The sequence below is a fragment of the Populus alba genome, chromosome 10, assembly GCF_005239225.2.
Source record: "Populus alba chromosome 10, ASM523922v2, whole genome shotgun sequence".
Taxonomy (NCBI): Eukaryota; Viridiplantae; Streptophyta; class Magnoliopsida; order Malpighiales; family Salicaceae; genus Populus; species Populus alba.
The window spans coordinates 19,809,218-19,828,209 of record NC_133293.1 but is presented as its reverse complement, the minus strand read 5'-3'; the positions used below and the strand labels follow the sequence as shown (position 1 = coordinate 19,828,209).

At 35.2% G+C, this 18,992-nt stretch overlaps 2 protein-coding genes across 2 annotated transcripts; one reads left to right on the top strand and one right to left on the bottom strand.

The window, feature by feature from the left end:
* The first annotated feature begins 6,898 nt into the window (after positions 1-6,898).
* Positions 6,899-7,675, top strand: LOC118059785 (uncharacterized). The gene has a single exon (XM_035072759.1). It carries the CDS (start codon positions 6,899-6,901, stop codon positions 7,673-7,675), a length of 777 nt encoding a protein of 258 aa, XP_034928650.1.
* A 2,725-nt stretch (positions 7,676-10,400) lies between these two features.
* On the bottom strand, positions 10,401-14,836 carry LOC118059943 (protein IQ-DOMAIN 3). Its single transcript, XM_035072986.2, has 6 exons — positions 14,543-14,836; positions 13,911-13,993; positions 13,473-13,805; positions 12,934-13,161; positions 12,389-12,508; positions 10,401-11,544 (listed from the first exon to the last, which is right to left on the bottom strand). Exons 2-6 carry the CDS (start codon positions 13,965-13,967, stop codon positions 10,813-10,815), a joined length of 1,470 nt encoding a protein of 489 aa, XP_034928877.1. The 5' UTR covers positions 13,968-13,993; positions 14,543-14,836; the 3' UTR covers positions 10,401-10,812.
* Positions 14,837-18,992: the final 4,156 nt, after the last annotated feature.

The following is an 18,992-nucleotide window of genomic DNA, read 5'->3' as shown; positions in this document are numbered from 1 at the left end:
GTAGTGAAGGGTTAGGCAGGTAGTATGGAGCCCCCTCGCTCTACTTACCGAAAACAAAACTCTTCTTCCTAACAGCTGATTTGCGACATCTTCTCTCTCTTCTTGTTCATGCTACCAGTAAAGAGAAGGTTTGGATGTTAGGATCTCATTACCAGAAGTACCCACCCCCACTGTGGCAACCAAGTGCCCTTGCACCAGCTTGAGAAACCTAATCAACTGATTCTTTTCCATCAGTGAAAGATTTGATCTTTTGGGGTAAAGAAGAGGAAATTCGTTGTTGTTTGAACCCATTTGTGAGTAATAATTTTGATTGGAGGGTAACATCTCATCAAATAAAAAGAAAAGGAAAGTGACTAGATGCTCGAATATGAAGAGAGCAGACTTCTAGCCTTTGGAATGTAGGAGATGCCTTAGGCGAGGGCAAGATTCTTCTCAACTACTCTCCATTGTCTTAAATGCTCTGTGCCCTGCACTCAACCAAAAAAATTTCAAATCAGAGGAGAAGATAAATTTCACATCATTAGTTCAATTTAGAAATGGAGCCCACATGAGCTTCTCCTCCTCCTTAACCGGCCCCTACATGTAATTAATAATTTATTTTATTTTTTTTTGGTTGACCCGGGTTAACCCGGGTCAACCCATCTGACCCATGACCCGATCATTAGACCGGGTCGACCAACGGGTTAGGTTTCAAAACTATGCCAGAAAGTATTTGAAAATTATTATCATCCGATTAATTAAGATCCTTTCATGGTGGAGTCTAAGACTCAATCGTAATTTATTCCGCACATTTTATATGATTATAGTTTATTAATTAACTCTGTTTCAGAAAAAAAAAATTTAAAAACTTCACAATAACAAAAGCTTCTACAAAATAATCGTTTCAACTCTCCATCAAGTAAATCAAGCATTTAATCTGAAATGGACGGTTGGATAAACTAATATGACCAACGATCTCCATGCCTGCGGGGAGAAAAAAAAATAAAAGATAAATTTGCTGCTTTAGCATACATAAATAAATCATCAATAATTTTTTTTTAAATATTATTTAATATATTTTAAAATAAAAATAAATTTCCAAGACAACAATAGAAAATTCCTCCAGTGCACTATTAATTACAATTTATGATACCTTTTTCCAGGTTTAGATCACATTATACAGGTGAAGTTGCTTAATTACTCAATAGATAGTTCAGAAAAAAGTAAAAGTAAAATGGTTATTGACACGTGTTGATGGGTCTTTCACTTGAATTTACATGAAGACCATGCAATGCATGGGTGCGCAGAAGTAGTCCGAACCAGTCAAACAGAGTGCGACCACAACTGTAAAAGCAGTTTGAAGATTTTAACATGCGACTGCTTTTGAAGTTAATTAATCAGTTGATCTTGATCGCAATCATTGCTTCACTGATTTTAAAAACAGACATGGAATCACCACGCACATGTCGTAGTAATAATTGTTGGATTATTTTGACATGTTAATATAAAAAATAAAAAATTTATTATTTTAATATATTTTGAAATAAAAAATATTTTAAAAAATAATTATTACTATATTATCAAATATAATAAAAAAAACTGTGTTGGACTAGACTTTAAATTAGATATATTGACTTGTCGTTTTTGTTCATTTTAACAGTCATGTGATACTTATTTAACCTAAAACTAAGACACCATTCACAGCAAAGATAGAAAAATTATACTTTAATGACTTGCCTTTGAAATTCCCCACTAGACCATCCTCAAATTAGAATCCGCGTTATTCTACATACATAGACAGAGGTTATGACAATTTTAATTTATCATTTGAAGCATTAGTTATGAGATATGATTAGGGTTTACTTGCTCAAAGTCTAGGTTGTAAATTTAAAGTTGATCTAAGTTAATTTAATTTTTAATAATTAAAATTTAAAATAACATTGTTTTTATAAAAAATAAAAAACCAATTTTTTTTAGTGATACAATATATGTTTTCGTCAATGAATCAACCAGGAGTTTCAAAACAAATACAAAGTATGAAACCGGCTCCAAAATACATGTTAATGGGTTTTGAAGTTCAAACTTATTTTGTGTTTTTTTAGGAAATTCAAATTTATACCTTAAAAAGGTAGTTTTTTTCCTTACTGTCTGACATTGATAAAATCTCTCTATAAATTAACAAATATAAATTTGCCAATTAAAAAAAACCCAAACGCCGTGTATGTTGGTCCATTTTATACGTCACGAAGATTCGAAGCCAAATCACACACGTCCCACCACCTACCATCGTTTCAATTCATCGTAACCATATATATCCACTGACGTTGATTATTTTTTTCGATTAGGACATGGGTGGTTAGCCTTAAACGGACAAGACAAATCTGAAGTTTTCCTGTATCTTATACTTATGTTTGTTTTTTAAAAAAATTAATTTTTTCTACTTTAAATTTATTTTTTTGATATTTTTATGCTATATCAAAAATAATTTTTAAAAAATTAAAAAATATACTATTTTAATATATTTTTAAATAAAAAATATTTTAAAAAATAATTACAACTATATTTCTAAATACTATTCTTCCTATTTGTGCCTCAACAGGACATTCATAGAAATGTATTAATTTTGGAAACAAACAGCACGCTTCCCACCATATAAGCCAAGTCTAAATACATGTAATTATCAAAATCTAATATAGAATCCAACGCAACTCGTTAACGAGAGGAGAGAAAAAGATGATATGAACGCTAATAAATCAAGGAAATCTTGAAAGATTCAAGCCCAGAATGCATGCATTTCTTGCTGTATTTATAGTCTTTCTAGAAGAAGCCAATTCCATCAACATCAACCAGAGCTCATTCCCTTCTGTCTATCTCTTAATTTCCTCTACATGTAATTTTATATACTTGGACTCCTTGATTAGCCCACCATCATTTGATTTTTTAAATAAGCCCTCCTTGGTCCCTAATTACAGTATTGATTACTTGCTTGAACCGTATCCCTTTCTCTTCTCCATTTTCTGATGATCACACAATGATTAGAGGTGCCGAGGAATATAACCCTGAAGCAGTGCAGGAAAATACCGGCTTGGTAGATTTTGAAGATGTAGAAGAAGCGTTCACATTTTGTAATCTTTCATCAAGTAACTGCGACAGTGCTCACAGGGATAGCTTCTCCAAACAAGATCAAAGCTCCTCCTTTGATCATCAAGATCACTTTGGGTTTTTCAGCGATGCCTCTACGGCTGATCATTCTTCAGACAGCATCATCTTTTGTGGAAAGCTGATACCTTACAAAGGAGAAAAGGTAGTAGCTGAAACAGCACAGAAGTACCAGGAAATTACAGACAAATCAAAACTTGCCAGGAAGAGCTCCATCTCCCCGTCAAAATCATCGAACTCTCCGAGTAAATCAACTGAGAGAGCTGCCGCAAGAAGCAATGCTTCACCAAAGAAAAAGAAACAAGAAAAGAGCGATCGCGAGGATTGTGGAAGTACTGACAAAGGGCATGCAGGTAGGAAATTAAGTGTTGATAGGTATGATTCTTCAATGAGAAAGGGATCAAACTGGCTACCCTTGATGAAGTCAGGATCTCATTCGTTGAGATCAGGAGCTGCGAAGTTTGCAATGGAGATTGGTTTGATCAGTGATTTCAAGACGAGGCAAAGTAAGAGGAGTTCAACTCCAGCGATGTTTTCATCTGAAAATGGGAGTGATAAAAAGGATAGGAGGAGCAAAGAAAAGAGAGAGAAGAAGAATTTGCGTGGTTTGTGTAGGGGTGAAGCTTCAGTTGATTGCATTTCTTACTTTTAATTTGAGCTTTGGTAGCAGTTGTTGTTCAACACACCAAGCTCCTGATTCTCTCTAGTCTAGAGTTTGCTTAAGAATTACATCGTTATAATCAATCAAATTAAGATCCGTTCATGTTGAGGCAAAAAGAATAATAATCAGGGACGAATCCCGCCAGATGTTATATTTCGGGGGACAACATTGTATAATTTTTAATTTTGGAGGTCTATTTGATAGAATTTATTTAAAATTAAATTTGTATGCACAGAAGGGTGGATTTCGATTTTAGGGGGGTGGACCCCAAATTCTTCCCTGCCAATCATTATAAATTAATTAGTTTAATCCACACACTTGATTTGTTTTTAAAAAAGTCTAAACTAGGATGTAACTTCGCTCCACTTTCAATTCCTTGCGAAAAAAACAATTCCATTCCATAATCAGTAATTAACAATTCATTAATTACGAAAAAGAAAAGCATGTGCTAAGTACAGTAAATATTGCAATGTTCTCAAGTAAAAAAAAAAGTAATTAGGATTAACAATACTCTCATGATAATTGATTTCTCTTATATTTGGTCATAATATTATTGTAATTAAATTAAAGCATGATTATACTTGATTGTTTTTTTTAAACAAGCAAAAGAGCCCATTAGATTTTTTTTTTACTCCAAAAATTAATAAATAAACCCTTCTCATTGAGTAGACTAAATTGGGTTTGTATAACAATTTCTTGAATATCAGATATATATAGAATGGGGATTTATTTCATTTTGGCTTTGTTTTTGAGAGAAAAAATCAATTATAATTTAAAATGAAGGAGAATAATAAAAACGAGAGATTAGCAATAAATTAAGTGCTATAATTGGCACTGATTAGCCAAAGATAGATTCCGAGAGAAAGGGTAATTATCCTCAAAAGGCTTCACGGATCTAAGGATTTACAGGGGGAATACTGCTTATGGCGTTGCGAAGAAAAGAAGCAAAGTCTTACAAAAGGCTTCACAGATCGGAATCATGACTTTTCAAGAGGCTTTATTCTTTCTTACGGGGAGTGGCAATCAATGATTCTTCCTTTTTAGTGCAATCCCAGATCAGTCTCATCTTTCCCTGCTTCGTTGGTATCGCCTTGAGTAACCTAAACAGTGGTGAGATTTCAATGCCCTGAAAACCTAAGGGTTTCTCCGCAAGTTTTGTCCATGGAGGGTGAGTCAGGGTGTGAGTTCAGGCTGAAAGGTGTAGTTGATGGACAACATATGAATACTACTATACTACCCCTCATTGGTTTAGAGGGATGGAAGGGACTAGATTAGCAGAAACTGGTTATGGTTTAAGGATGTAATGTTCTTGTTTATTTTTCTAGGGTAAGAAAGGGTAGAGAAAAAACCGGAAGCAACCAATGTTCAAGTATCAGATACGATGTTGAAGTTACCCATGTCATGCTCCTAGAAAAAGCTCAAATGACCTTCAACAAAAGGTTATACCTACATGCGTGAGACAATCCTCTTTAAAAAAACTCAATAAAATTACCCCGTAACTTTGAGAGAAGAGATGCCTCCTTACAAAAGGGGTCATAATGATCAGGCTCAGGCGATTATTTACCTAAAAACACAGGTTTCTAGATAGTCATAAAAGAGTTGATGGTATTCTATACTTTAAGGTCAAGGAATTTTGTAATTCTATTTGTTTTCATGTTAAAATGTGTTTTGAAAAAAAAAATTATTTATTAATTTTTTTTTAAATTAATATTTTTTAGTATTTTCAAATCATTTTAATATGATAATATTAAAAATAATTTTTTAAAAATTAAAAAATATTATTTTAATACATTTCTTAAAAAAACACTTTGAAAATTAATTATTATTATAATCTCAAACATAAAAAATAAAAAAAAAATACAAGCAGTTATGTCCTTTACATACTAATTTCCGGAATAATTTTTTTTTTTTAACGTGAGGTTAATTCTCCTTTTACCATTAACAATATAAAATGTCAAAGAATTACACACAACAAGTTCTCGTGCCAACATACTTGCTAACAAGAATTTAGCACCCAAAAAGAAAAATCCTTGCTGACCAAAAGAATATTCCGGTGAGGTCATTGTCATTCTAGATCTCAACACGTGGGAGACCACAGCATCAATTGAGTGCTAATTAAGGCAGAGCACAAGTCCAAAATAACAATATCAATCACCTTCTTTATCAAGAAGAAAAAAAAACCATCCCCTTTACAAAGATTAACAAAAAAAAAATTTATAATGATGAATTAAAAATCTAGATTACAAATTGACCATGTTAATATAAAAAATATTATTTTAATTTATTTTAAAAAAAAATAATATTATTTTAAAATCATAAATTAACAAGGTTTATACACTGATTTCTAACATGAAATTTATGGTAAATATTCGGGTCAGCTTGCATATATTTTAAAACTAATAATTACATGTTCTGAAATTTATAAAACTCGAATTAATAATTTTTAAAAAAATAAAATATATAATCTATTCAATTATACCCCTTCAAATTACATTGTTAAATTATTAATTGCGTGCATGATAGTAGTAGAACTAGAATCTCTCCGGCATCACATGAAAGCTCGACATAGTCTCCTATATTTTCTTTCTCAAAAAAGACAGCAACGTAGAGACAAACTCTGTACTGACTAACTAGTAAAATATACTAGAAGGCCGAGCCAGAGAGAGAAGAAATATTAAAAAAAGGAAAGGTAAAAAGAAAAGCAGCCTTAGGATGCGTTAATGGAGTCTCATCAACCGATAGAAAAACTTGACACCCAAGACAATAAGAACCCACTTGTCTATCTATGACCGCCTGCTGTTCTAGAATCAAAGAATTTCTCAAACTATCCGCGATACTTGCCATATTATTTTATTTTTCTTTTTTCTTTGCCCTCTAGAAGCCGCCCCCACTCCCCACTCACCAACTATTTCCAAGCATCATGTCAAAGCATCTTCCTTTGAGCTTCTGTTGAACGTGTAATGTATATATAGTGGTGACAACTTTGCCAGTTTTTCTCATCAAACCACAGCAAAGCCGTTTACAGACTTCCTTCATCAAGAATTTCTTCTTAATTCTTTTTGGATCCTCACCTTTTCTTGCCGCTGTTTGATATTCACAATGGTTGCGAAAGAAATGAGCCTTCGACCGCTACAGGAGGACAGTGATCTTCATGATTTTGATGATGAAGCAGAAACACTATCTCTTTGTGATCTTCCGTTATATAACCGTTCTAATTCTGATTGGGATGACTTCTCCAAAGAAGATCAAAACTTGGAAACATCTTTTGATCAAGATTTCTTCGAGTTCTTCAGCGCAGACTTCGCCGCTTCAGCCTGTCCCTCGGATAATATCATCTTTTGTGGAAAGCTCATTCCTTACAGAGGAGAAACAGTAGAAGAAAAAGCAGAGAACCTGGCCGGAAGCACAAAGAAAGCGAAGGATTCCAAGAAGAGCTTTAGATTCCCTTGGAAATCATCCTCTTTCAACAAGCCAAGGACGACAACACCACCAAAGCAGCCACTGGAAAAGAGTGACAAGGCTTTGCAAGTGCCTCTATCAGAGAATCATGGGTTGGCAACAAGGAAATGCGATGACAAGTATGATCACTTTTCGATGAAGAAGGTATCGATACTAGCGACCCCGGTAAAGCCAAGATGGTACTTTTCGGCATTTGGAGTTGGCAGATTTCCAATGGAGATGGAGCTGAGCGATATTAAGACGAGGCAGATCAAGAAGAGTCCGTCGAAGATGTTTCAATCCGACAAGGGAATCGAAATGAGTAGCAAGAAGAGAGGGAAGGGACTGTGGAGTTTGCTTAGGGTTTTAAGGCACAACAGTCACCATTCGTGTTCCATGGCTAATAAGGCCTCGTTTGGTAGCGCACCCATTGCGTGAGAGCTCTGAGGAGCACTCCTGGCAGCTAGCGTGTATGGTTAAGCAGGCCAAGATTGACCGTCTGATATTGAAATGCAACGGTAAAACTAGGATGATCATTCTTTGTAATCACAAACGGGCCTCTCTAGCTAGTATTCAACAGGGAGCTAGGGATCACTGACGAGAGAATTAAAGAACGTTCAATTACAGAGGCATATCACCATTAAATTTTTGTTCTTAGGGACTGTATGAACATGGCTTAGATGATGAACACATGATAATTGAGTACTCTGTATGCATTTATTCACACTTGTTCCAATATTGATCAGTGATTGCTAGATGTTATCCAAATTACAATGCCCCGACACACCAGCCGCGCCTCTCCATGGTTAAGGAAAACCTAATTGCATAAAAATGGATTCTGCTCCTAGAAGGCATTTGGAGTACAGAAGTAAATAAGAGAAATTTAATATCAAAGGTTGTCTGATAAGCATGTAAATGCTAAAAAATATTGCAGATTATTGACACGAGGTCAAAGCAATCACAGATTTCCCCTTCACGATTAATTTATGATGGTTTTAGATTTTAGCACTCACAAAATTTAGCCTTGACCAACAAACTGAAGTGCTATATGGGAAATATTACCCAAGATCGAATAGATATAAAATCCTTAAAAACTTTGTTTTCAGAAAAAAAAAAAGAAAAAGATTATGATCTCATCACCTTGGCTTTCAAGCCGTTCAACCTTTTCATTTTCTGTGCCAGTTCTAAATGAATTTCCTTGTTCTGAACTGATAAATCACCATCACCATTGTTCTTTGCATGCATATTACTAAAAACATAAATATAAAGGCAGATTATAATTTAAAAGACTAAAAAATACCAGAAAAACTGGTGATGATATCCTAACCTTTTAGATGATTCTCACTTTCAGTTTCACCATTATATGAACAGCTTGCGTCCTGAAATTTTACCGGAACCAAAAATGTTAGAAATCCTAGCAGAGGAAATATGGCAAGTTAAGTTCACCGGAAAAAAGGGAGTAGGCATAAGAAATTTCAAAACCTGAGATAAATATCCGTCACTATCCGAATCATCCTGGTCCATATCACTGTCATCTTCACCAAATACTACACCATGGGGAACATGTTTAAGATCTCAACTTCATTGTTTCTGTGTACAAGATAAGGATTTTAAAGAGCTAATTCAAATCAATAAACATATCAATCCTCGAAATCATTCTCCTGTACAAGCAAACAAGCAGAAATGTACTGAACTAATATCAATAAGAATCAAATGAGCTATTTAAGATAAGCTTTTTATCATATATTAACAGGAAAACAAAAACAAAGCTAATCTTTCATGGTCAAAACAATGCGCCCCGATAGCTCTCTTTAGCTTCCACCATATATTTCTTTTCTTTCTCCATCTGAGTCTTCTCTCTAATCTCCTAAGCCAATAATTACTCACAAACTCAAGCTTAAGCAACCACAAAAGAAAAGAAAGCAATGAAGGTATCAAAAACAAATTTATTCATACTTTTAGCAGTTTTCTTTTTGAAGAAAGACTTGACCTTCATCTTCCTTTTAAGCACTGACTGTAAATTCTTCCCTGCAAACTTCCCTGCTTTCTTTCCTAGTTTCCCCATTACTTTCCCTTTCCTGCCCAAAATATCACCAAATTTTCTATAAAAACACAAAACTTGGAATGGAAAAGAACTCAGAAAACAATTTTTTCTTACTTCAAGAATTAACGAACCTCAGCTCTTAGGTTTTGGTGGCTTTCAGGCTCGGAGAACAGCAGTAGAGTATCAGTGCAAAGGAAGACAGAGAATCAAAAACCCGACAAGTATGAATTTTGGGTATCCAAGCCCGACCTATCAGATGTCGGGTACCATTCGGGTACCCATAACCCGACCCACTTCATAAAAACGCGTGTGAATTCTCATAGTTGAATTCTTTAAGGGCTGGAGATGCCTGGGGACTTGTTAAAAAAGTCACGGGACTCCTTTGCCGAGCATATTTGTGATTCAAGCCTTAGAACATTGATTCTCTGCCATCAGCCACGTAGAAAAACCTTGAACTGGAATAAATTTGAAACCAGAGAACAAAACAGAGGAAGAAACACTTACCAAGGGACTTCTTTTTTTATATCAATCAACTGAAACGAAGCACGAAGGATCTTAAAAACCCACTCTAACATGCATTTCATCGAACATATCTTTTACATAATAATGCACCAAACAATAGTTAGCATACCCATTTCACTATTGACACAATACAGGAATCTAACAATAGATTTCACAAAGTGATGGTAGCAAACCATCCTGAAACTTCAAAAATCAATGAGGCTAAAGTAAGGATGTGGTACTTGGGAAGACATAGGATGGTGGGATCTGCATTCAATATGCCCTACTGCTTGTTGTTGCTCATAGGGCTGAGAATAGGTTCTCTCGAACCACATGAAACTGTGAGTTGCTGCAACGTCTCTTTAGTACCCAGAATAACTCTATGGGTGGAGTACGAATCTCACTGTTCAACAGCGAGGATTCCTCCAGCCACAGTTCTGGTTTTATGCTAAGAGCCTTCGATTTATACTCTCAGTTGACAGTAAAATAGCACTAGCACAGAACAGAAAATCGGAATGGTAGATTTGAATGGTGGTAATAACTTCCTAACGTTCTCAGTGGAGAAAGATTCATACATATAGGTTTGTGTGAATACAGGCAAATTAGAAACGAGCAAACGATAAAAAAAAAATCTGATTATGAACACAGGACACCGAGTTTTTCCGTCACAGTATTACAAACCAAGTTAACCGGAGAACAGAGAGGATGAGAGTGGTGAAGTTATTCCGACGAGACTACTACAACTAAATAAATCAAATTGTTAACATCCCCAGAAGCAATCCTGCTACATATAACAAATGACACATGCCTAACAATTGTAAGAATAAGGAGTTAACGGTGATCACAATGACGATGAGAACATGAATCACAACAATAACACATTTATTCCCTCCCTTCACTTGTTTCACAAAGAGTAGACACCGAAGAAGAAAATGGAGGCAAAGATGAAAATCTAAACCCATTTTTTTATATCTTTTGTTTTTTTTTTTCCACTGATACCTAAAATGAAAATTTTCTCGCGTCTCCTGCACTACTTGCTGCTTGCTCCATTGCTCATTTTCTCTTCTGTGTGCATTTGAATGTCTTTAACAACACTGGCATCCACCCTAGGAGGACCAGAGTGTCTCCTTGCTCCAGCTGGTGAAGCAGAGAAGGAAAGCCGCTTCTTTACATAACCCATTGATGCCTTATCTGGTGTCCCATTATTATCCATGCCTAATGGGCTTGACAAGCGGGATTTTGCCTTTGCTGACTGTGACCGTGTGGGTGCCATGTAACTGGGAACTGAAGGCGAACTTGCAAGACTCTCATCATCTCTTATTGATGACCCTGCTATGCTATGTCTCCGATAGCGCTCAGACTGGACACTGAACGTGCTCCTGGAGTCCTCGTCTCCTCCCCAAGCACTCCCTCTAGGGCTTGGTGGCTTTGCTTTCCCTGTTACTGAAGATGTAGATGGTGCCTTAGAGGGGGGAGTAGAAGGTGATTGCCGACTGGGAGGCCGGCTTGATTTTTGAGCACCAGGAGAAGGTTTATTGTCATGGTTAAGATCACGACGAGAATAAGCTCTGCTGATTTCTCCAAGAGACATGGTACGGCTTGTTGTACTCTTAACAGAGGCCCGATCATTGTTATCTATTGTGCTCCGGCTCTCCCAAGGTCGGGCTGCCATCCACCTCTCTAACCAACTCCATCCCCAGCGAGGATTGTTTGGATCCATGAATGTAGCATTTGCTGATTTTGAAGATTGCTTCCACATTTGCTGTTTATAAAAATTAGTCATCCATGTTAGTTTTAAATTGAAGTTTGATTCAAGAATGAGAAATAGAGAGCCTTATAGCATTACAAATTAGAAGCTCTAGACACATCTTTCTTTTGACATTTTTGTGATGAGTATAAAATAGAAACTCTTGGTTTTCTGGGACAAGTGTGTACGGAGTAGAAACTTTCGAGACAATAATGATAAACTCCAGGAAACTGTTGATGAAAAGAAACATTGGTTTCATTTTTGTGTCCAACGCCATTCCTTTGCAGTAAACGAGCAAGAAAGGGTTCTTATCTGCTCCGTGTTCTTAACAAATACCAGTGTTAAGACACCCTATGGAAGTAAAAGTAAGCAAATTTGTTCATTTTACTTGAATACTAAATTCAGTAACACGAGTCTTTGCTGAGCAAAAGGAAAGTTGTAATGAAATGACATTATTTTTTGAGCAGCAACAATTATAAAGTCAGTGTCTTCACATGAGATATCTGAAAAGCTATTTTTGTGCCCAGTGTGTTTGCGCATGTCCATTAACTTATCAGCAGAACTTTGCATCAGGAAGGAGTGGGAAAATCTGAAAATATTCCTGAATTCAAATTTGATTCATGCCAGAATTTCCCAAATGACCAAGACTATTTAAATGTCTTCTAGTATTACAAGTACTAAAATGCAAGATGGAATAAAAACACTAAAAGCAAGATACTAAGCACCAGTTGTGCATATTGACTTAATTTTTTCTCTTTCTTTCCCAAATAACCAGAATGCATGCTCCATTACATGACAAGTTACAGGCTATGTTTCAAAAAATTTCAACAATGGACTATTTAAAAAACCACTAAATTACCTGATGCGAGTATGCATAAGCCAGTGCCCTTTCTCTTCTCATGGCAGCTTCTTGCTTGTGTAGTAGGCTGGCTTCAACTTCTTCCTTTGATTGTGGGCTATCATCCCATTGTTCTCCAATCTGTTGCAAAAGTATATGAAACATATATATGCACAGGTTAATACAAAATATTCAAACTTTCAAAGCAAAGAAAAGGGGAAAAAACACCCATTAATGAAAGGAAAAGCAAGAGCAGTGTAATGCATGTGACAGCAAAATACTCGGGTAAATTTGGGTTCAGAGGAGGGAGAAGACTCAGAGTGCAAAAACAAAACAGAAATTTGTTCTCCTAAAAATCCACACATTCACAATACATATGCATTCAGATGCAACCCAGAAAACAATCGGGTTAACTTTTTGTATAGCAAACAGGGAGGGCATGTAAAGGGAATGCAAAGCACAAGCAATGGCACATATGCTAATTGTGCAACCACTGCATAAAATGCAACAGGAAAAAACTAAATCCAAAAAAGTCAGGTAAAGAAGTATGAGATGATCGCACTTACAGAAGTTCTCAACTTCTCAAGTTCTTTGTCATGTTTCTGCTGGAGCTGCCGTTGCAGGGCCTCATTTTCCTCGGACATTCTGATCCTTCTTGCACGAATCTGAGACTGCACACGAGCAAGAGTCTGCATGGCTCGTAATGTGGCAGTTGCTTGCCGTTTGACAGATTGCCCTTGTATCAATGACTTCAATCTCACCAGCCCTCTCAAAGCACGCAATGCCCTCCTCGCCTGAAAACAGGAATAGCAAGAGCAGTTCTTAATTATACGCAACTAATTACAGGAAGAATATGAAAAGGTGAAGATTAAGAAGGATATTATGTTCTCCAATAAGTATGGCCAAGTTTCCACGACAAAAGTAGAAGGTTTGATTACATTAAAAACAAAAGTAAAAAAGAAAGCAAAGTAACCTAAAAGTCAGATCCGTCATAAATGGAAGTTTTGGCACATAACTTGTACGGACACAGTACATGTCTTGCTAAGAATATGAAGAAACGGTAAGAAATATAGAAATTCCTCAAGTAAAATCATAGAAAACATACCAGGTATCCTCTAAATGCTGTTTGAATCCTGATTGCAGCTATTTCCTCCTTCGATTTTCCAGAGTAATGTGCCACTGTAGTAAGCCGAACAACCTCAGCGGCAGCCTGGGCGGCTGCAACAGCTGCCTCAGCTGCCACAGCAGTGGCAAGCGCCACGGAATAAGCATGCTTGCTCTGCTCGTTCTCAGCTTCAGTTAATTTCACATCTTCTGCTGTAGGAGGAGGTGGTGTACGAGGAGGAGAAAGAGAGGGTGCAAGGGTTTCTTCATGTGAAGAAACAGCTAGATCCGGGTTCTTCTCTTTTTCTGACCATTTCTTCTTTGATTTGGATTTCTAATTAAAAAGAAAAGGGTAACTGAACTTAAGATTATCAACATTTCGAAATAATTACAAGTTACAAAAGCCTTGTTGAATATATAGGCCAAAACTCCAACAAACCTTAGAGGAACCGAGGGCTTTCTTCAAAGCAGAGAACCAACTCCCTCTTTTCCCCATTGCTTAATTCATCAATCTTGTTCGGGCTAAAACAAGAAATCCAAGCCCAAAATGAGATCAAATCATCAAGACACGGTAAAAAATCTACAACATATGTAACAGTAGAAATGTAGCAGAGACCATATAAAATTTCAACACATTAGAAACAAGGGAAGTGAATAACTAAATTGCTGAAGGAAACCGCAAGGTAGTAATTCGACCCTCAAAATATGTTTAAACAAGAACATTTCAAGTTACTAAAAAAAATGCAAAACCCACACTTGAAAGTTAGATCTATCATTCAACACAACAGTAAACTGCAATTAAGAATGCGTTTACACATGGAAATGAAATAAGAAGACAGCATCAAGAGCTACGGGTAATAAAGATGGAAACTTTAACCAATTACTGCATCTAACCAACAAATGGCAACAAACCAGATGTTAAATTTGCAAGATCTTCTCAAAAGACATAAGCCCCGGTTCGAACTTTCCAATTCTAAACCAACCCAGAAACACAAAAGACAATGACGACTCACAAAATGAGACAAAACAACAAATGTGTCAAAAACAAATAAGAGAGCTCCAAAATTATACCTCTAAATCAGAAATTCTCAGATCTCTGTGACCTAAAGATCATTCTCTCTATATAAACAAACAAAAATATCCAAAGAAGTTGAACAAATCACAGGTTGTGTGTGCACTTGTGTGCGTTAAAAAGTAGATCTTGACAGGGGATGAAAGCTTGAGAGATTGGAAATGGAACAATAACAGCTTGGTGTCGACCCCACTTTTAACTGCTGTGGTCCCTGCTTTGGTTTTTATTACTATACAAAAATAAGATCAGCACAAAAAATAGAAACAAGAAACCGCAAACAACGATAACAGACAGCCTCCTCTCGCTGTCTTTTCAGTTTTTTTACATTGAAGTTCGCGGTTACCTGTCACGGTTAATTTTTTGAGTGAGGGTTTGCTGTTGTTGCTATGAGGAAAGAGAGTGTTTATTCATTTGACCAACCAGAACTTGCCACATCTAATTTAATCAAGTTCCTTACTTTATAAACACACTTGCTATTAAACCCACTTCACCGCCGGTAATTAGAATTTTCTTTTAAAAAACCCCTAGTTATAGAGGTTATTTTTTAGAAAAAAAGTAAAGTATAAATCAAAATGTTCATGTAAATATCTAATAAAATAAATACATAATTATTTATACAAATAAATAAATAAAAAAAACTAAAAAAACTTAAGAGATGGACATAAGTTAATATTTTTAATAGCGCAATATGAATTATATGCAATATTGCATATATTAAAAATATTGCATAAAAAATAAATGTTTTATTTTTTAAAATAAGTTTATATATATATAAAAAAAATAAATCATACCAACTTCATAAAAAAAATTAAACACACTCCATATTATAAGAAAACAATAATTGTTGATTCAAAAAGGTTAGAAAAGCCAAAAAAACAATTACATAGGGGTATTGATCAAAACTTAAATGCAAAATTTGTTTTTAAAAATACAGATAAAAAATTAGTAATTAAAAAAAATTATATATATATAAAGAATGGGGTCAAATGTTGTGGGCTTGGTAAGTCAGGCCTAACATGTTGGCCCATAAAAAATGGATCACATACACGAGCTTTTTTTTAAAACTAAAGTTCGTTGTCCACCCTATTCTTTGCCAAAAAAAATAAATGACATGTCGTCTAAAAATTGCCCAAGATTTGGCTATTATAGTAGCCGAAAAAACAATGCTTTTGTTTTTTCAATCCAAAAACCTATTTTCATCTCATCTTTTACCTAAAAACACAAGGGGATAACACTTGTAATCTTTTTTAAATAATCCATGGGCTTAAAAAACACAAAAGAACCACCCCAAAAGCCACAACTAACCCAAAAATCAAAAGTCTTTCACAACTTAAATATGTTATTTTAGATGTTTTCAAGGTAGTAAAATGCTTAATTTAAGCTCTCATTGTCATATGGAACTATTTAATATAAAAATTGATTGTTTTAATAGCCAAAATTATTGCCAATTACAACTTTATCTTTCCAGACTGAACTATGGCAACCCCCCCTTTCTTCCACTGAAAAAAGACTAATAAAAGAGAAAAATAAAATGTGATACTAAAATATAATATTTAAAAGTTACAGGGAATAGTTACCTAATAGCTTAAAAAGTAAAGAGACTAAAATGAATTTTTCAAATAAATTACAAAGCCACCACCCAAGTTAATGTGTTTTTCAAGTCTTTTTGTTTTTCAATTTAACCCTTACCATGCATCCGGGCTTCAATCTAGGATTAAAATGGTTTAATTGTGCAAATAAAAAGTTTAAGTATAAAATTGATTTTTTAAAAATCTTACCATTGAAATCCACAGTTGATGGTGTTTCGAAAAAAGACATGTTCATAAAATAAGGTTTTTTAATGGTTTTACTACGAATAATTAATCAAGTGATCATTCATGTAACTCTCTTCACTAATATAAATAAAATTGTCTTGATGGAATACCTTGGATACTGCAAAAAGCTTTTTTTGAGAAATCTAAGTACCCTCCGTGTACATATATAGGGTGTTCGGGTTTTCTTTTACTTTACGGGTACACATAAAAACTATTCTGAGAAATTATTATATATTTTTTGCATTACTCCTTTATATACAATAAAAAGAGGACCCATCCTAATAATCATTTGCATGATCCTCTTTAATGCAAGCTGGAGATCACTTAATTACCTCTTTTTTTTAAAAAAAAATAAAATTGGTGAGAATAGAAGGATGTACCTAAAAAATAAATTAAAATTGTTTTTGGTTGATGGTAGCAGAAAACGACAATGAGATTATGCTAGGGAGGAAATGGCAACGTCGATAATCAGGGACGGGGCAAGAAATTTTTTTTTTAAAAGAGTCAAATTAAAAAAAATATTTAAAAATAAATAAAATTTTAGTTACTTTACTACTAAAATTATAAATATTAATAAGAAAAGAGTTGGAAAAAATATTTTTTTGCAGAAACCGGTGATAATGGTGATTTTAATATATAGCAGCTCTACTATAATAATTGCGATGATAATTAATGGGTATCGGGTGATTAACGTATTTACAAGTTCTCTTATGAAAACTCCAAGTGGTTTGCTTGCAATCATTTTACAAATCGGCTTCCCATTCACCAGGCCCTTGCTTATTTTTTTCATTTAATTTGTTTATTGTCTATTTATTTTAGGACAGTAATTTGATTACTATTTTGATTACCCTTTTAAAATAAAATAGATGGAAATAAAAAAATACAGAAAAATATTTATATATTTTATCCTGGAGACATGGAAATTTATTCTAAAATTATTAAAAAAATATGTTTGTTTTTTTAAATACACCTTTGCACCCGCAGCCGAGTTATTAATATTTTTTAAAAGGTATAAGACCATTCTTGACTTATGGCAAACGCATTCATCATAGTTATTCTCTCCCTAATCCACGTAACGAATATCTTTTTTTTTTTTAATATTATTTTAATACATTAATATTAAAAATAATTTTTAAAATATAAAAAAATATTATTTTAATATATTTTTAAATTAAAAACACTTTACACTGCATTAATTATCTAAACGACAAACACCCAATGGGAGAAGTGGATAGAGATAACTCCTTCTCTGGAAACAAGTGTTATCCTTTCGAGATCCCGTCAGACACCGCATTTAATACTGCGGCATGTTTTTCGTGGTTGCATTAATGACATCACATGCCACGCTATTCTCCTCCAATTTTAATATACCTGTAGAAGCAAGTTCAGGCCACCAGCACCAGCACCAGCACCAGCACCAGCACCAGCACCAGCATCCCCTCCTCTTCAAATGGTGTGGTTAGCCAAACCACCACCTCCTCTTGACGCGATCACCTTATAATTTTCAAGAAAGGGTTAAAAAAGATTTGCACAGAAAGGCCCAGTTTCAAGTACAGAGCGGATAGTGTTGAGGGAACTAGCAAAATGGAACTCGATGTTTTTTTAATTTTTGTTTCTTTCCGAACACGATGTTTCTTCTTCTTCCTTCCCTCCTCACGAAGGAACGCAGCCGAAATATGGTAAAAGCAACCATGTTAATAATACAGGTAGTGTCTTTGGAGTTCGTGCTGGTACATCTCTCGGAAGTGATAGGAAATGCATGCATGCACAAGCCAACGGGCAGTTCAAGCATATGACTAATGCCCATGTCGATCGATCCTTCTCTCTTGATGAATCGGAGAAACTGTGGTAATAAGGATCTAAAAATGCAAAACAGTCGCCGATAAGAGGACTGCCACAGACGTGCACGAAAGGAAAAGGATGAACCTCGGAAGGGAAGTTAAAATGACACACCGGTGAATGATGCCTTGATTTCTCCGAGTGTGGCCTGCATTCAGATTAGAAGATCATATATTATTATAAATGTGTTCCGAGAGCACTTAAAAGTTGTTTCTGAATTCCAAAGTTGTTTGAGCCAACCTCCAAATTTAGTGTATCATTTGGACAAAAAGGAACTTGGGAGCTAACCTGATGATTCTCTTCCTCTATCCTTTGAACGAGGATGACCTCGATCCTTAGCTCTATATATCCCTGTCTCTTTCAATTTCATCTCGCTCTCTTTCCCTCTCTGCCCCTATCCCTATCCCTCTCCCCCCACTCTCACTGTCCCTGTCTCTCTCCCTGATCCTGTCACCACTTGCTTCAGTTCTGTGCTCAGACTTCGATCATGGAATGATCGAGCTCTTCTCTTGCCTCTACCTCAAGGAGCTTTGGATTTATCATCACTCTTCTTATGCTCCTTCAGCATTTCTGAGGCAACCTTTGTTAGGTCCTTGGATCCACCAGATTCAACACTCCTACTTGGAGCTGCCTTTGCTTCAGTTGAATCATTATTAGCAGGTAGGCCACTCCATGGAAGTTCCTATAAAAGAGCACATGAGATCACAATTTCAGTTATCTGGTTTATATGATGAAGCATCCCTGTCTCGGATCAATTTGCAGAAAACATCTACAATGTTTGCAGTTCTCATCCCTT